Source organism: Acartia tonsa, chromosome 3, assembly GCF_053477335.1.
Source record: "Acartia tonsa isolate MP-2025a chromosome 3, ASM5347733v1, whole genome shotgun sequence".
NCBI lineage: Eukaryota > Metazoa > Arthropoda > Copepoda > Calanoida > Acartiidae > Acartia > Acartia tonsa.
The window spans coordinates 4,745,190-4,764,014 of NC_137262.1; the positions used below are offsets into that span (position 1 = coordinate 4,745,190).

Genomic DNA, 18,825 nt, shown 5'->3' on the forward strand with positions numbered 1-18,825 from the left:
GCGTCAAATAAGGTGGTATCGTACATAAAAAATTAACTTTAACAAACAAAAACATTTAAAGTGCCACTAGAGGCCTCTAGGGGCGTAGCCGCTAGTCTGAGATAAAGTAATAAGAATTGTACATACAGTCTACTTGTTCTCTTAATAATAAAAGTTGAATTATTTTATCAAGTTAGTGCAGATAATAGACAAAAAGTATTAAAGAACAAATTACAAAATAAAATAAAAAAAGTATGTCTAACAAAATATTGACTTTCAATATAATTGGTGTCTATAAAAAAAATTACAAAATTATTTCTTCAAAAAAGAGGGGTAGGTAAATCCAGCCTTCACTTTCAAACTTAGGTTTTTTTTATGGTAAAAAAGTGAGTAGAGGGTTTATAGGGGCGATATCTCCTGGGAGGGTAGAGAAACCCTCCCCCAAAGTATAAATAAATCTTCTCTAGAACAAAAAGAAGGAATCCATACGTTCAGTATATTAGAATCGAAAACCTTTATAAAAAATTATGTGCACTCTTTTATACCTCTAATATGTAAGCTAAGAAAAGTTTATTCTCATGAAATACAAAGATTGGAAAAATTCATACTCATATTTTCTTAACTTACATCTGTTTTTGCAATAATGCAAAAGTATGTAGAATTAATTTATTAGGGTGGGGCCGGGGAAGGAGGATAAAGATCTAATTCAATCGTATCTTATATCCTCCTAGAGTCAATTTTATAAGTAGCAAGGCTCCAAAATAAGTCCAAATGTACCCCCTTATTTTATTATTGGTACACTTGAACTTTACCTTATTTGGCACTTTTTGTGAAGAATTAAAGAAATTATTAGAATCTCTGTTATAATGCATATCTAAAAAATAAATACAAAACCTAATAATGCTTCTTGTAATTTTGCAAGAACACGTAACTTTCTTCATCTTTCTTCAAGGTAAAAAGGATAAAGTAAAAATATTATCTTATTGTTCTTTGTAAAAATTCAAATTAAATAACCAAAATTAAGTTTATATTTTAAATTATGATAAGAGCGTACAAACCAACAATAATTATAGAGGAGCTTTACTGCTTGAAATGTTTAGTTTTATTGTAGAAAACTTGCTAAAAAAGTTTATGTTTGAATAATTGCAATAAATTTGAATTTATATACGTCAAATTCCTTTCATATGTCTAAAGTATCAAATTACCCCAATAATTGCTGCTAAAATATTCAGGGAGTAAGGGAGGGGATAATGGATCGAATATTCAATTTTTAGGAGTCTCAGACTTAGGGTACTGTTTTAAAGGGCATGTGCAAGAATTTAGCAGTTTCTGACTGAGTTTGGGTACTAGCGCATGAAATGCTGCTACTCGTTGTGTTAGTTTTGAATATAGCAGACGGAGAGTAGTTTAAATATAAAAGTTAACAATACACGGACCCCCTCCCATACTTTATTTCACTCCCCTCTCCCCCACTTCCATTTTTTAAAGCAATCGATAGGGTAAAGGAGAAGGGAGGTGGGGGCAAGGGGCAAGGGAAATAAACAGGATAAAACAGGGCCCCTCTCTTTTCCCTTTCCCTGTCATCTGGAGAGTTCCAGGGAGATTTTTCAGTAATTAATTACAGAATGGTTAGTCAGTCTGATATACTGGTAATCTAATTTTCAAATGATTGCTTTTTTTCTTGGAATTTTTTTCTTAGTTAATAGTTTATTAAATTTAATCAACAAACCCTTTACAATTTCCTCTAAATTTTCTGGATTAATCTGGATTTCATAGCCTTTCTTTGAAAACTCTTAAATTGAATTAATTGCCCATTGTCCCCTCCCTTACTCCCTGTAAAATATTAGTCAATTAACTGATTAAATTTTGTAAGCAAGAAACTGTTGTAAAAATTATTTGCTTAATATAAAAAAATACAAATTTATTTAAACTGTATTCTACAAGTTTTTTATAGTAAAATACAAATCTTTTTGTTGTGTTTAGTTTCAATTGCACTTTTGCCACAAAAAAAAACAACATATTTTCCAAAATATATTATTATACAATATTTTGTAAAAATATGTCAAAATGAGGTAACAATTTTTCTTTAAAATGTTCAATAAAATGTTGATATTGCATAAACTGCAACTGTTAAAGGCTTTTATATATTATTTGATATAATCATAAATTTGTTTAAATTGCATAATATATCATATGAAATTACAAATTCAAAACATGGAATGTAATAAAGAGAAATAAAGAGCTAGTTAAAAACAGGTTAAGTAAAGAAATTACAAAAAAAAATATGCCTAAGGAATAGGGCAATGTACCATAATATTTATTAAATTGCCCCTTATTAAATTAAGATATGAGTGAAAATAAAGTTATGTTTTTAAATTATCATAAAACAACCTAGACATCATCCTGTTAAATAAAGTATTATAGTTAATGTCTTTAGCATAAGTTCTCTAATTTTTGGAAGCTTCACATAGGTCTTAGGATGGTTTTGGGCTTTTTTTGTCTTTCTCTACTACTTCGTTTACAGATAGCATTAGTAAAAATAAACTCTTTTACAATTAGGATAGGTCAGTATCTTAATTTTGGTAGGTTAGTTGCAAAATTGGTATGATGATTCATCTAAAAGTTTATAAAACATCGAATTAAAGAACTTTGATGTTAAGTAAAATTTATGGTTATTTATATTGGAAACTGAGTGGCTCCGCAGGGTTAGAGCACGTGCACAGATATAGGCCCTGTTGGGCACTAATCCTGCAAAGATAAAACTATCTCCTGTATTTTCAGTTTATTTGAAATATAGGGTGGGGGGAGGGGTTACATTGATCAACCGGCCACTTAAAAAATAACTTACCCGCTTTCAACCCTGGGTTCACTCATTGTATCTCTCACATCAAACTCTTCTCTCTGTTTCTCCTAATAACAAGAACAAACATTAAGTTGGTAATGAAGCTCTGATTTTTACATAACTTGTAGCATGAATTTAAGTAGGAGGAGTGGGGGGGGGGTTGAAAAATCCCCCCGATGTCCAATATACTACAATCCCTTAACAAGGGTCTAACCCCCCCCCCCCCTAAAACAGACAAAGGAAGTGTCAAATTTAATAAGTCACACCCCTATGACAAAACCTTGTGCATGCTACTGATTTGAATAAGGAATTATTGTAAAGCTTGCTTTAAAGCAACAAAATTAAAAGGGAAACCTTGTAGAATTATTTAACTTTTTATAAAAAAAATTATATTTTCCTTTTTATAAGGAAATATGAATTGAGCTGGTTTTGTATCTACGTAGATAAATTTAGATTTGATACTTTTAAGATGGAAAAAATAAATACCAAAAGTATAGATAGCCAATGTTTTGATTGGACCAATAGGAATTCAGTGTAGGAAAAGTCCGACCAAATTATTGATTAGAAAGGGTGCATATTTTAACTGTAATTATTTCTTTACTTTATTCATAAAACATTTAAATTTGCTTTAGAGGAATCTTTAATTTAAATGAATTGATTTGAATTATAGGACCCTAAATATAAACAAAATCCTAGGAATTCGCATTTTAAGCTATATTAATGTTAGATTGTCCTTCTACGGTAATAGATCTTTTTATAGAGAAGGATACAGAAGTTGGATTTGAAAAGCATAAATTCATCTTAAAATATTTTCACTAAGACACTTGGAGTAAGATAAAAGATTTTAACTTTTTTTCATTTAAAGTTTATCTAAAGTAATCTCTGTTAGACGCTGGTCTTGTTATTATATTTTTAAAAAGCGGCTGCATACTGAGAATTTAGGGGCTATTAATTTAAATTTGCATAAAAATAGCCTAAAACAATTATAAGACTAAAAAAAGAAGCCCAATCCAACCCGATGATGGAGAACTCAATCGGTTCAGTGATTCGAGAGATAATAACAGACAAACGTTAAATATTGACTAATTTATATAATAAAATATTCTCAAGTCATTATTAGATAAGCGTTATAATGTTCATATCTATAATACAAAGTAGCTTGATGTCTGTCTATCCGTCCGTCTGTCTGTCCGTCTGTCTGTCCGTCCGTCTGTCCGTCCGTCTGTCTGAAGCTCAAGATCTCGGTAACCACTGAACCGATCGGATTTTTCTCTTCAGGGTATATACCAATTGTCCTGTGGTGGTTTTAAGCTATTTTCTTGGGGGGAGGGACACACTTAACCCCCCCCCCCCCCTGTAGAGGCTAGGGGCAAAGCCGCTAGTTTTATATAAAGTGCTTAATGTTGTATATAAAGTCAACGAAAGTTGGTTAGCTCTGATACAAGCGTGTCTTACATTTTCTACTAAATGTTTACTCTATATTAGAGGCAATTTTGTTTAACACAATTGGGGGTACAATAACCTATTTGCCATTGTCAATGTCCAATCCCTTGAGATCAATAGCTATGACCGCTGACAGAGAATTCAGTTTAATCAACAGACATTAAGTATTACTAGGCAGGTAGGGAGGGGACCTTGAGCTGTTTATTAACTAGTCCTCAAAGTTTTCAAACATTTTTTTCTTATTCGTTGGATACAAACTTTGCATTGGTTTGTTCATTAAGTTGATTATTCAAATGTTTCAACCACTGATTGTAATCTACATAAGGGTTAATTTTGTGTATCATCATTGGAGATGTGCAACAATTTATCGGCCATTGTCTTATAATCTTATTCACTTAGATCCATGATTACTAGATCAATACATTGACTCCAGGAAAATAATATTAAAATAAATATTCCTCTTTTTATTTCCTCTGTGGTAGAATTTTGCAAAGGGCAGTTTAAAAATATGTCACCTAATACTTTATACCATTGTTGAAATGTCATATTTCATATTCTATACATTAGACACTGTAAAAATTCATTTGCAGGTGTAAAATTTGAATTATATTTTTTAGGGTCGCCCTTGTCTGTCCATATCGAAGAGCTCAATTGTTAATTGAATTATGTTGGAATAACCTATCAATTTTAAACTTTGCTTTATGATTTTTGTGACAATTTGTAATGGGTAGTAACTTAAAAGTCTGCATGTGCCAATCTTAACCATGTTGATTTTTTCAATGTTTTGCCGCGACTGCAAAATAGGGATTCTTAGAACGAGTAGACATAATGAGGCCATGTAAGGATATCCTTCAAAAAAAAACCTATAAATATGCAATTAATTTTGTTATATTTCTTTAACACTGGTTTTTATGTTCGTTTTTTCCGACTGTCAGATGTATTGATCTTTGCATGCTTTTGTTCATGTTGTCATTTTTGTTTTGAGATGGGGGGGGGGGGGTGGGTTGTTTTTTTATAGTGGTGCATATTCATGCAAATAGGAACTGAGCACCACTTTTACTTACAAACTTTAAGTGAAATATCTTCATATCATCAGGGATCTTAAGGGTTAAGACAATGGACGAAAACTAAATGTACATCCACAATAAAAATAAACAAAATCAAAACTTTTGTGGGTAAAAATTGTTGGTTGAAAATTTTGGACAATATTATTTTAGAATCAACTAATCAAAATCCAATCAAAGTGCCCAAAGTTTTTATAGACATGAATAAGAAAACGTTGGGTACCACTCCCTTCCCTGACATATAATACATAGCAAAGAAATATATATAGGAAAAGATAAAATAAAATATTTACAAATATAGGAAAAGCATAAAAATCGAAAAAGGAAAATCCAGGAGAAAAATTAATTACTAAAAAACAAGGTAGATGGAGAGATGCTTCTCCAATTTTCGGGGATGGTTTCGTGGTTGATAAAGTTTTGGATTTAGGACTTGTAATCTATAATACAAAGTAGAACGATGTCTGTCTGTCCGTCTGTCCGTCTGTCCGTCTGTCTGTCCGTCTGAAGCTTAAGATCTCAGTAACCACTGAACCGATTGGGCTCTACTCTTCAGGGAATATACCTACTGGTCCTGTGATGGTTTTAAGCTATTTTTTTGGGGGGTGGGACACCCCCAACCCCCCCAAAAAATGAAAAATACCCCCCCCCAAAAAAAAAAAAATTTTTTTTTTACTTTTTAAATCTAAAATACGAAAAATTAGGTTGATCAAACCTCTTGGGGCAAAGCCCCTAGAGGCTAGGGGCGAAGCCGCTAGTGGTTTTAAAAGTAATAGGATATATGAAAGCTAACTGCTAAACTGATATGTTTACATGTAAGGTTTAAAACTATGTGAAGTGTAACTTTGTTGGTACCTCAACCCTCCCAAGAAAATCACCCCAAGACAAAATACCCCTTCCCCCCACCCAGAAGAAAAAACTTTTATCTTTTTTAAACCAAAATCAAAAGGATAGGGTAAATTCAATTCCTCCGCACTCCTTACTAAATCGAAGAAAATTTATAAAAACAACCCCTTTAAATTGAAAACCAAACATGCACACTTTTTGTTGTGTTAAAATTGGCAAAAAAAATCTCGGAAAACAATTAAAACTAGAAAATTAATTTCACCCTCGGGTGACTCGAGAACAATTCAACAGAACAACAAATAAAAACTTTAAAGGAACAACTAGAAAAATTTATTGTTAAGTGGAAGTGGAAATTAGAAAGATATATAGACAGATAGATAGTTGTGTTGCCAGATAGAAAGATATATATGTAGATAACGCAATATATGGATAATAGATAGTTAGATAGATAGAATATGGTGAGCAGGTTATATGAATAGATAGATCAATAGATAGTTGTGTTGCTAGATAGATCTATAATACAAAGTAGAACGATGTCTGTCTGTTTGTCTGTGTGTCTGTTTGTCTGTTTGTCTTTTTGTGTGTAGCGAAGGATCTCGCTAACCGCTGAACCGATCGGGTTCTCCTTCACAGGGTAGCTTCTCATAGGTCCCGGGAAAGTTTGTAACTATTTTCTTGGGGGGTGGGACACCCCCAACCCCCCCCAAAATTAAAAATACCCCCCCCCCCCAAAAAAAAACTAAAATTAAAATAGTGGGGTCGACTACCCCCTCCCCCATAAAAAAATTCCCCCCCCCAAAGAAATTTTTTTTTAGATTTATTTTTTAAAATCTAAATTACGAAAAATTGGTTTGATCAAATCTCTAGGGGCAAAGCCCCTAGAGGCATGGGCGAAGCCGCTAGTATGTAGATAAAGCAATATGTGGATAATAGATAGTTGGATAGATTGAATTTGGTGAGCAGGTTATATGAATAGATAGATCAATAAATATATAGTTGTTTTGATAGTTGCTTAAATGGTTAGGCGGGTAGATGAATAGATGGATAGACAGGTAGAAGTATAGATTAGTAGATGAGTAAATAGATCAGTAAATAAATGTTTAGATAGATAATAGATAGAATAATATAATAAATAGTAGAATAGATTAAAGAAAGACGATAAATTGATAGATGGAGGATGTATAGACGGATAGATGTATAAGTTGATAGATAGTTATATGCTTAGTTGGATGATAAAAGGATAAATGATTAGAAGGATGAATTGATATCCTGTGGTAGTTTTAAGCTATTTTCCTGGGGGGTGGGACTCACCCAACCCCCCAAAAAATGAAACCCCCCCCCCAAAAAAAAAAGGGGGCGAAGCCGCTAGTAGATTAAATATTAAAATGGATAGAAAGATAGATAGACAGATATTTAGGTTCTCCTTTACAGGGTAGCTTCTCATAGGTCCTGGGAAGGTTTTAAACTATTTTCTTGGGGGGTGGGACACCCCTAACCCCCCCAAAAAATAAAAAATACCCTCACCCCCCCAAAAAAAATCTAATTTTCTTTAAAATCTAAAACACGAAAGCCGCTAATATGTAGATAAAGCAATATATGGATAATAGAATTTGGTGAGCAGGTTAGATGAATAGATAGATCAATAGATAGTTGTTTTAATAGTTGCTTAAATGGTTAAGCGGATAGATGAATAGATGGATAGACAGATAGAAGTATAGATTGGTAGATGAGTAAATAGATAAGTAAATAAATGTTTAGATAGATAATAGATAGAATAATATAATAGTAGAATAGATTAAAGAAAAATGATAAATTGATAAATGGATATATGTATAGACGGATAGATGTATAAGTGGATAGATAGGTATATGCTTAGTTGGATAGATAAATGGATGAATAAATGGATATAGATTGAATAATAAAATGGATAGAAAGATAGATAGACAGATATTTAGGAAAATTTATATGTAAACCTACCTTTACTTTGTGTTTAGCAACTTCAGCCGCCCCTTGTGGATATGCAATGTCGCCAATAAATGCTCCTGCCTGAAAATAGATATCATTGGTATAAAAGTAATAGAATGTGTGTCTGTCTGTTCAGCCTCCCCTTGTGGATAAGCAATATCACCAATAAATACTCCTGCCTAAAAATAATACCATCATCTATAATACAAAGTAGTACGATGTCTGTCTGTCTGAAGCTTAAGATCTCAGAAACCACTGAACCGATTGGGCTACACTCTTCAGGGAATATACCTACTGGTCCTGGGATGGTTTTAAGCTATTTTCATGGGGGGTGGGAGACCCCTTACCACCCAAAAAATGAAAAATACCCCCCCCCCAAAAAAAAATTCTTTTAAAACTAAAATTTTTAAAAAGGGGTCGACAACCCCCCCCCCAAAATTTTTTTTACTTTTTTAAAAAATCTAAAATATGAAAAATTAGGTTGATCAAACCTCTTGGGTTGAAGCTCCTAGAGGCTAGGGGCGAAGCCGCTAGTTGTTATAAAAGTAATAGAATGTGTATCTGTCTGTTCATTCAACCTTGTGAATTAGCAATTTCACCAATATGTAAGTGTTCTCTCGGCCTAACACCGCGTTATAATTTAAGATATTAAAATGGTTCCTAATGATGCTTTTTAGGTTTGCAACATAAATAGTTAAAAGTAGGGATAATACTTCGGCCCAAAACTGGCGTAACTCATTACCTTGCAAAGTTGGGACTTACAGACAAGGGTTGTGTAATCAAAGGGTTGGATGTCTGAATAGGGTTTGATTGAATGATCATGCACTTCATTAACATTAGATTTGTTTCAGAGATACACAAAAAGATGATGAAAAATAGAATGTATATACTAAAAAAAAATAGAATAAAATCATAAAATTTAAGAAATCCTTGAATTAAACTTTTTATCATATAATTATTTTACAAAGTTTCTTATATAACCATCTTTAATACGATATATTTTAATTGGTTTCGTTTGAAATATTAAATTAAACAACTTAATAATTTTTTTAGGTTTCTTATTAAGATATACTTTTGTAAACAAATTGTTAAGAAATTTTAATGAAAAATATTAGATAATTATATTCTAAATAAGACGTTACTCTTTCGTTTCTAACTAATATTTGATTTATGTACCCTCCCAAAACATAATATGAACATTCCCTAGACCTATAAGAAGCTTCACTGTAAAGAAGAACCATATCAGTTCGCTACGGACACAACCACACACACACACACACACACACACACACAAAATTAATAATTTTGTAAGATACTAATGTTAAATTTAAAAATGTTTTATTAATATAACTGTATGTATTCAGGGAGGAGGGGGGGGGGACTTTATCATAGTCCCCAAAGTTTTATATTAACAGATTCTTATTCGTTGGTACAACAACTTTGGGGACTTTTAGTGAATTTTGAATGGCTAGTTGATTAAGTTCAGTGCCTAAACGTTTTAACCACTTAATGTAATCTACAGAAGGGGTTATTTTGTTAATAGGTGTGTACATCAATTTATCGGCCATTGTCTTATCCTTTTAGATCCCTGGTGTGTGTTTCATATACGCAATACAGTCGTGTAACTTATATCCTAACATTTTAATATTTTAAATTTTACTAATACTGGTTTTTCTTGAAATGATATTTTAACATACATTTTATCCTCATAATAAGAAAATTAGAAATGCCAAGGCATAGTGAATGGCGTGCTAACTGCGCATCGATTCACTAGGTAGGGGTTAAACCGTTAAGGGGTGAAAAAAAGAGAAAGTTAGGTCTTCCTTATTTCAATGAGTTAACACGACACTGTTTAAAACATTTAAAATAGACACTTTGTTAGAAGACGAGATTTTTTGTATCTTTACGAAAATTATAATGGAATGTTTTGCAATTTTGAAAATTTTTGCATTTGTTTCATTAAAAAAAAATACCGATTACCAAAATTTGTAAATTGTGTGGACATACCCATAAATCCTTTATTAACAATACGTAGTTCACAAAAAACGATTGAGGGATAGCACATTGGTCTGTAATTTAAATTTGTACTCACAGTTTTATAGCCTTGCTATCATTTTCGTTGACCTTAAAACTTTTATTGAATTTTAATTGGTTTAGTTCCAAACTAGCAGTTTACAAACGTTTCAACAATTACCTTTAAACTACAGAAGTGGTATCTTATTTACTAAGTATATTTGCGATTACTTTTATTTAATGAAATCTTCTAATTTTTAACATGTACAAAACGGCCTGCTGTATTGCATCAAGATCCATGAAATAAAGGAAATAAACGTCTATAATCGAGCTCGAATTCTCCAAGTAAAGAATGTTAAAAACTCATACTGCTCCAATAATCCCTATTAAATTCTCATTGACCAGAACGATAAGACCCATTATTCTACTTTTAGCATCATTAATTCAGTTTTTTAAATTCATGTTGCTATTTGAATAACATTGAAGTATTTGATTTCTATTCATAACACAGAAAATATAAATTTATAATATAGTAAATCTAAGAAAACTTAGTTTTAATATAAATTGATTCGTGCGACACTCCCGTAATGTGGTCTGATATTAAACTAAACATTTTAACCCTTTCAGGACGAAAATTTGAAATGAAAAATATTAGGTTATATTCTTTAAAAAATGTTTAAAAATGAAGCAAAACATTATATCGTGTATTGTTACATTAAATATAGATAAAACAAAAAATTACTGAATAAATCAGTTAAACAGATATTATAAAATAAGACGTTAAAGTCGTAATCTTTATTCTTTATGTGCAACTTAATATTTTTAAAAGAAAGAGAGAGAACGGGTCGATAGAGAGAGAGGGGGAGAGAGAGAGAACAGGGGGATAGAGAGAGAGAACGGGGGTATGGAGAGAGAGAAAGAAAGAGAGAGAATTAGGGGATAGAGAGTGAGAGAGAACGGGGGGATAGAGAGAGAGAAGATTTTGACTTTTACTTCATTGAAGGACATAACAGTTCCAAAAATTTTATTGTCAAGTTTGAAATAAATAGGACAATTCTAATATGCCTAAATTAACAATCAGAACTATCTGTTAGGGATATTCGGATGGACAGACCAACCCCCACTGTAGAAAAGTTTTGCTTTTAACAAGAAATAGATCATTAATATTATACAATCCCTTTTCAAACTGACCAATAAATGAGGTCCATACTGGCAAGCTATTTTGGGAATATTTACACAATTTTTCAGCCATTGATTAGTAAATGAGAAAATCACATTTTCCCCTAATCCTAGCCAACAGACTAACGGACAGATATTTTGAATTATAAATGAGATTCGCTACTAAATAACAGCGGAAAATGAATTTTGCAAATGTTCCGTTATAATCTTGATAAAAAATGTAATTTAAACAAATATTTTAGCTATAGGCGTACAGAAGTGCATTGCTTTCCAAAAAATTAAATCTTCTATATTAAATAGCAGAAGGGAAAAAAAACATTTCTCCTACAGTAATTTTATTTATTTCAGAGCACTTAAGACAGAAAGTAAAACTTTTTAAATTTAAATTTATTGACTTCGCTACTAACATTTAACAGATAAATAAGGATGACAATATCCATAACTATAGAAGCTCTTGAATTAAAAAAATAAAAGGCAAAGCAAATGAAAGCAAAAAGGGTGCACAAAAGCTGGGAAAATTATTTAAGAGCATTACCGATAGACCGACAGACAATATTATTCTTAGAGTATACATGCATTGGTTAGCAAACATAAAATAAGCCTTCTGTCTTAACCCTGAAAGATCGGGCCCTCTACAAATTCTTAATACATCGGATTTTATACCTTAATATTTGCATCAGCCTTCTACCTTTCCAGTACTGATATTTAATATTCTTAAGAACATTACAGACCAGTGAACAACGTGAGCTGTAGGCTAGTTTATTAATATTTGGGATGAATATCAATTTATCCTTCATTGTCTTATCCTATAATATCCCTGAAAAAAATGTTAGTTTACCTTACAAGGATCCATATCAATATCTTGGCCAGGAGTGCTTGGCAACTTTAGATTTAACAACTCTTCAGCACTAAAGAAAAAATAATAATTGATATACTTTGAAAGTGAATAATAATGTTATTTTCTCTGCTGCTTTTCAAGATAAACAACTGAAATTTTTTTAGAAGTTCCTATACTTATGAGCATCTTATGTATGATTTACATGATTTAAAGCATCCCTATTTTGTGTGCTTTACTACTTTAAAATGTTGTTATCCTTGTTTTACTGAGCTTAGAACCTTAAATATCAAGAAACAAAATTTTTACCTGTATGGAGAATGATATCTTCTGCCAAGGATTGATTCTGTACTTGTACTATCAATAGTTTCATTGGCCAGCAGAAGTGTATCTATTATAGACAACATAGAATATCATTTACTTGCGGGTATGCCCCTAGAGGCCTACTAAAGAACTTGAGGTTTTAAGAGGAGAAGTTTTAAAAAGAAATAGAAAAAATTAGTTGGTCTATTCTCTTCAGGGATGACCCTTTCCAAAAAATAGCAAAAAACATTCCAAGGACCTGTACTTAGGATATACATATCAGTTCAGCGGTTAGCGAGTTCATCAGGTTTTTAAATTCACTTACAGTATAAAAGACAACTCAGGAAATAAATCAAATTAATTCCAAATATTTGCAAATTAATATTTCAATGTCCCTGTTGTATTGCTTGCTAGTAATGGAGCATTAGTTTGGTCCATTTCACTGCCACTAGATGACTCTGTGGTAGTAACAGCTGGTTTTCCCGCCATCAGCTGATCCTGTTGTACATTCATGGTTGCCAAATTTTGAGGGGAAAAAACTTATTTATAAAATATTTACTAGAATTTTTTCATTGTTAATAAGTCTAAATTAGGTATCTTATTATCTAAATCTAGATACAAACATATCTTTTAGGGATAAATTTTTCAAAGTTGGCCACCATGCCTGTGTGGTAATTTGTTGGCTGCCATATTCAAGTTGCAGGGACACAAGTAGAATTGTGAAAAACAACATCTTGAAAATTATTACTATGTTCAGTTACAGCCTGAAAAAGTAAAGTTTTTTTTAACATTTTTTTAATAATATTAGTTTTGTCTATATTTTCTAAATATGCAGCAAACTATTTTGTATCTATATGTATTTTCAGGGAAGGAAGGGTAATTAGACTGTTAATTACACTGGTACCCAAGTTTTAATGTAACTGCTCAAAAACTTTGGTTACTTTCATTGAATTTCTATTAGTACTAGTATCCAAACTTTTCAACCAATAATTTTAATCTACAAAAGGAAAAGTTTTTTTATCTTCAATAGGGATTTATATATCAATTAATCGTTTATTGTCCTTTCCCTTATGATCCCTGATATACCCTCATATCTCATTTTTTTTGCAAATTGCAATAAAAGTTGCCAATCTACTTAACCTACTTTGTACTTTTAATTGCACTTTTTACTTATTGCATTGAGTTTACCAAAAAAAATAACAATTTTCCTAATATTGAAAACAAACAAATAATATGTGATTATTTCATAATAAGGATAATCAGAGTACAAAAAAGTTAAGATTATCCCTATTTTAGTTTTAAACTTTTTACTCAAATTAGTAGTAAGGTTTATCCTTCAAGATATTGCTAACCACTTAAACGATTGAGATCTCAATTGTAGAATAGCTTTAAATAGCTCCTGAGATGATTTTAACGCCTTAGCTCCCTCTTCGGGAAGAGAACCCCTAGCCTAGAAGTTAGAGTCTAAGTCACAGAGTAGAAAAGGAAATATAATTTTTACTTAAAGGAGATGAACTTAAATTTATCGTCTATTGTTTATCCCTTATTTTGCAAAATAAGGGGGGTTTTGTGCTCAAATAGGCACTTTTGGGGAAACTGCCAGCTAACCCTGAACCCAGACTAAGTGAAAATCAATTTATTTTCACTAGAAATAAAACAAATACAAACCCTAATGCTTGACAATAACAAATGGTTTTACATTTAACATTTACTAAAAATAAATATATTTTCAAAATATTTTTTATACTTTTTGAGCAGTGTTTTATATAGATATTATTTAGATTTAAACCTTTAGGTACTTTATTAAATCTTAGTTAAATTATACATTAGCAGTGTCTAAACTTTTCTGCCAGTGTAGTGATTCCCTCAGAAAGGAAAACGGACAAAATCATTAAGAAATTTCAAAATTACAATAATTTCAGTGAATCTTCACAATTAATTTCAATATTCATCTTACACATCAGCCCAGAAATTAATTTAAGTAGATTGTAATTGATATTGTAGGCGATGAATTATTATTTATAAAAAAAAATTTTAAAAACCAAAAAACTTGGGGGAGAGTTTTTTTTCATGGGCAGGGTAGAGATACACTCCCCCAAAATAGTTATAAACCATTCTTGGACCTGAAAAAGAACCATATAGGTCCAGTGGTTATGGAGAACCAACTGCAAACACAAACAGACGTTCTGTTAATTTTATATTAGGATTAATAGTTTAATTTACACCCTTAACAAGTAAAGTTAAATATCTCACCCCCATATTTACTAAATAATTCCCTCACAGGCCAAAGAGTTTGCATTATAGGCCTAGGCACATGAGAACAAATTGTTCATATAACACAGTAAAATAAGATGGTTTGATAATTTAAAGCACATTTTATGTAATAAGTTTACATCTAGGGACACTTTAATAAGAGGGGGGGGGGGGAGAGTTTGTCTTTCTATTTTTACAAGTACAATAAAAGATTTTTATGTTATTTTATTTTTATTCTGGGGAGAAAAGAGATGCCCTCCCCTATATTGTCTGCCTTCCCGTTACCTAGAAGAATTTTCACTGCAAAATAATAGCCATATCGGTTAGGCAGGTAGTGAGATCTTACGCTACAGATAAACAGATATCCTTTTACTTTCAATTAGTATTTCTCTTTGCTATAAAACTAACCCTCGTAGTATTATGTGCACACCATATCCAAAGCCGCATAAACGAGATAAGAGCCTTAAATCCAATATTTCTATAAGATTTAAACTTTACAATTCTTCAAAGTTATTTGGGTTAGAGTTGATACTTTGGGGTTGCACATTAAGATTTGAGTGAATCCATTGGTACAACAAGGATGACATTATCCATAAAAACGTAGCTCTGAAACTGTAGGACAAACGGACATTAACACTAGTATATTGTCAGAACTGAATAACCATTATATAAATGTATAAGAGTCGAAGCAAAATTGTAAGTAAATTTGTTAAAAAACTGGTTGATACAGGATAATGTTTATGAACTTACTTACATTTTTAGGACTTGATTATAGAGTTGCTTCGCTTATAATATTGTACTTTGATAAAAAATCAGATAATTCGGATAATTAGATCACATACAAATTTGTTGTTAAAAAAGTTAAAAAATCAACATGTTTAACATGGACGTACGGACATTCTGGTAATGATTATAGAGTTGCTATGCTTTCTAAATCATACCTAACTACTACAGGAATTACTAAGCAAAGTTTGAAATCGATAGGACAATTCTAACATGCCTAAATTAACGAATAAAGCTATCCACAACGGACGGACCGACCCTATTCATAGAAAAGCTTCGCTTTTAAAAACAGTACATTCTAAAACAATGCAAAGCTGACACTGATTAACAAAGCTTGTGAATTAAAGAGTAGGTTGTCTGTTGGCTTTATAGAGTTATACTAATTTGAAATCCTTTAGGCGAGAATTCACTTTTTAATGCTTCCCTCGAAGTACATAATGATATGTAAATCAACCACCTTATTTTTTAAATAGTTTTTCTAAATTTTTAAGAGATTAGTTTTAACCCTATGCTTAACCCCTACGGGGGACTCCAACCCTACGGTCCTAACCAGTACCCTATTTAACCTAACCAATCATGACCTAAAGTAACAAACAAACGAAAAACTACCCCGCCCCTTATCAAGAATTCATTTCAATTTCTTTTTTCAATTTTCTTACTTTCAATAAATTTCTTGAAAATTTTGGAAGGATTTTGTTTGGTTTAAAGAGTTATAGATAGGGTAGAATAACAGAAAATAGTACAGATCAGGGATTTTAAGGGATAAGACAATGGACAATAAACTGATGTACAATCTCAATGATGGCAAACAAAATAACTCCTTATAGAGATTATAATTATTGGTTGAAAAGTTTGCACTCTACTAGTTAATGAACCCAAAATTACCCAAAGTTTTTAAGATGACTAATACAAAAATGAGATTATAAAACTGTCCAATGTTCGCTCCCTCCCTGGGTAGAGAGAAAATTTAAAGGATTAAGGTGGTTGAACATTTTTTATTTAATTTTGTAAATTGGTGTAATATTTCATTACAATACAAATAGTGCATTCTAGATTTAACTTTATACAAGTGGCTACACCCCCTAGAGTCCTCTAGTGGCACTTTAACTACTAGTGTTTGTTTTTTTATTTTAAATATCTAATTTGAGAAATAATTGTCTATGTTGCGTTCAAGTCTCTACGAAAAGCGAGAATATTCTTAAAATTTTTGATCTGTTTTTGGAATAACTATTCCATAGACAACAAGGTACGATATTATATGCAAAGCATCTATATAATAAATTCCTAAAAATGAAAGCAGTCCTACATACAACCTTTGACATTGACATACATTTTTTATTTAGACTCTTAATTTATATTCAGATTCTGCTTATTAAGTTCTGACACTCTGCTAATGTTGTTGTTTGTTTATCCTAGAGTTTGATTTTAGATATTTGCTTATAAGGATGTTGTCATCCTTTTTAACATAAAAGCATGGAGATTAAAATTTCTTGAATTTCCTAGATTCATATTTATAATTAGATGCAGAAGTAGTGTCTTACATGTATTTCTTATGTGGCATACAATACTACTTAATCTATTTTTAGCCATGTGTAGGTTTATGTCTTTTTCATGTGTTACTAAAGTTTATTAATAGTTATTTCTTACATCGTATTATAAACGGCTTTTCGCGGACATAGAATGTACAATTATAAGATTAAAACCCCGAGGTGCCGAAATCTTATGGTTTTTTTAGCCCGTGCCTTCGGCTAAACTGGTTTTAATCTTATGATTGTACATTTTTATATTCGTAGAAAGCTGGATATAATACGATGATAGACATAGTTTTTTCGTATGGGTGAGAACCGGTTCCTATCCACCGGATTCGAATGAATACAAGAAACTGTTTTACTGTAAGGTCTTAAATTTTTTCTTTTAATTAGTCTTGATAAGATTTAGATATTTTTGTCATAGGTACCCTGATATAAAAGTAACAGGATGTATGTACCTTAAGATCTCAGCTAACCGCTCGACAATGGAGGTTCTCTTTTACAGAGAAGCTTCTTATAGGATCGGAAAAGGTTTATTTTAGGGAGGGTACATATCAAGAGTAAAGTCACTTTGAAAAAAATCCCCCCTCCCCCAAAAAAGTTATTTTCTTTTTAAAATTAAAAATAAATTGGAGGGTCGCCCCTCCCCTTTTCTCCTTCCTTTTAGTGCCCCTAAAGGCCTTTAAAGTTGTATATAGCCACTAGTGTTAATTTATAGAGAGGTGTCGCCAAAATAAGATACAAACCTATTTATTTTTTTGCTGTTAGTAACAAATTAAAACCAAGTTTTAATCATTTCATATGTTTTGTATTTCTTACTGTCCTTATTACTACTGCGGGTTGAATGACATTATATGGGTAAAACTTTTCAATAGACATATCATCCGTATTGCACAATTTTTCAGGGAGGTGACATTGGACTGTAAATATTACTGGTTTCCAAAGTTTAATAAATAAGTTCACTCATACAATTTCATTTTAAAACGTTAGGGACTGTTAATAAATCTTGACTTTGTTGAACAAACGATCAGTGTCCTAGTAATTTAATCTATATTAGGGGTAATTTTGTTTATTATTGAGAATGTACATCATTGTAGATCATTTATAGTATTGTCTTATCCCCCATGTTCTCTGACTAGATATATGCCCTGCATGCAAGCGTTGGTTTCATAATTTTGGCTTTTCCTTATACATACACACCCCACCCGAAGGCTTGTTAGGTTAGGGAAAAAAAACGTGGAAACGGTTTACACAGGATGTACTGGGACCCTATGGTGAGTTCAGAACAAGCTTTCCCTAAATTGAATTAGTACTACACATAGAAAAACAAGGATGACAACATCCATAAAAGCGAAGCACTGAAACGATAGGACAAACGGACATTAACACTTGTATAGTGTCAGAACTGAATAAGCATAATATATATGTATAAGAGTCAAAGCAAAATTGTAAGTAAATTTGTTGAAAAACTGCTTGATTCAGGATAATGTTTATGGACATACTTACATTTTTAGGACTTGATTATAGAGTTGCTTCGCTTATTACATTATGCTTTGTTGTCCCAGGAATCAATATACCAAAAATCAGATCAATCGGATGATTAGATCACAAAAAATTTGTTGTTAAAAAAGTAAAAAAATCAACATGTTTAAAATGGACGTACGGACATTTTGGTGATGATTATAGAGTTGCTACGCTTTCTAAATCGTACCTAACTATTAAAGGAATCACCATGCAAAATTTGAAATCGATAGGACAATTCTAACATGCCTAAATTAACGAAAAAAGCTAACC

General features: G+C 31.6%; 1 protein-coding gene across 2 annotated transcripts in view; it reads right to left on the reverse strand.

The window, feature by feature from the left end:
* tok (tolloid-like protein 1 tolkin) overlaps positions 1–18,825 on the reverse strand; it is a 118,394-nt gene that overhangs the window by 96,740 nt on the left and 2,829 nt on the right. For both annotated transcript variants that reach the window (XM_080152366.1, XM_080152367.1), the window contains exons 2-7: positions 13,131–13,230; positions 12,862–12,964; positions 12,473–12,554; positions 12,167–12,236; positions 8,149–8,217; positions 2,828–2,889 (exon numbers count right to left, since the gene is read on the reverse strand). In XM_080152366.1, coding sequence (XP_080008492.1) covers positions 2,828–2,889; positions 8,149–8,217; positions 12,167–12,236; positions 12,473–12,554; positions 12,862–12,964; positions 13,131–13,199 — 455 coding nt within the window. In that variant the 5' untranslated portion in view covers positions 13,200–13,230. The remainder of the gene's footprint in view (positions 1–2,827; positions 2,890–8,148; positions 8,218–12,166; positions 12,237–12,472; positions 12,555–12,861; positions 12,965–13,130; positions 13,231–18,825) is intronic.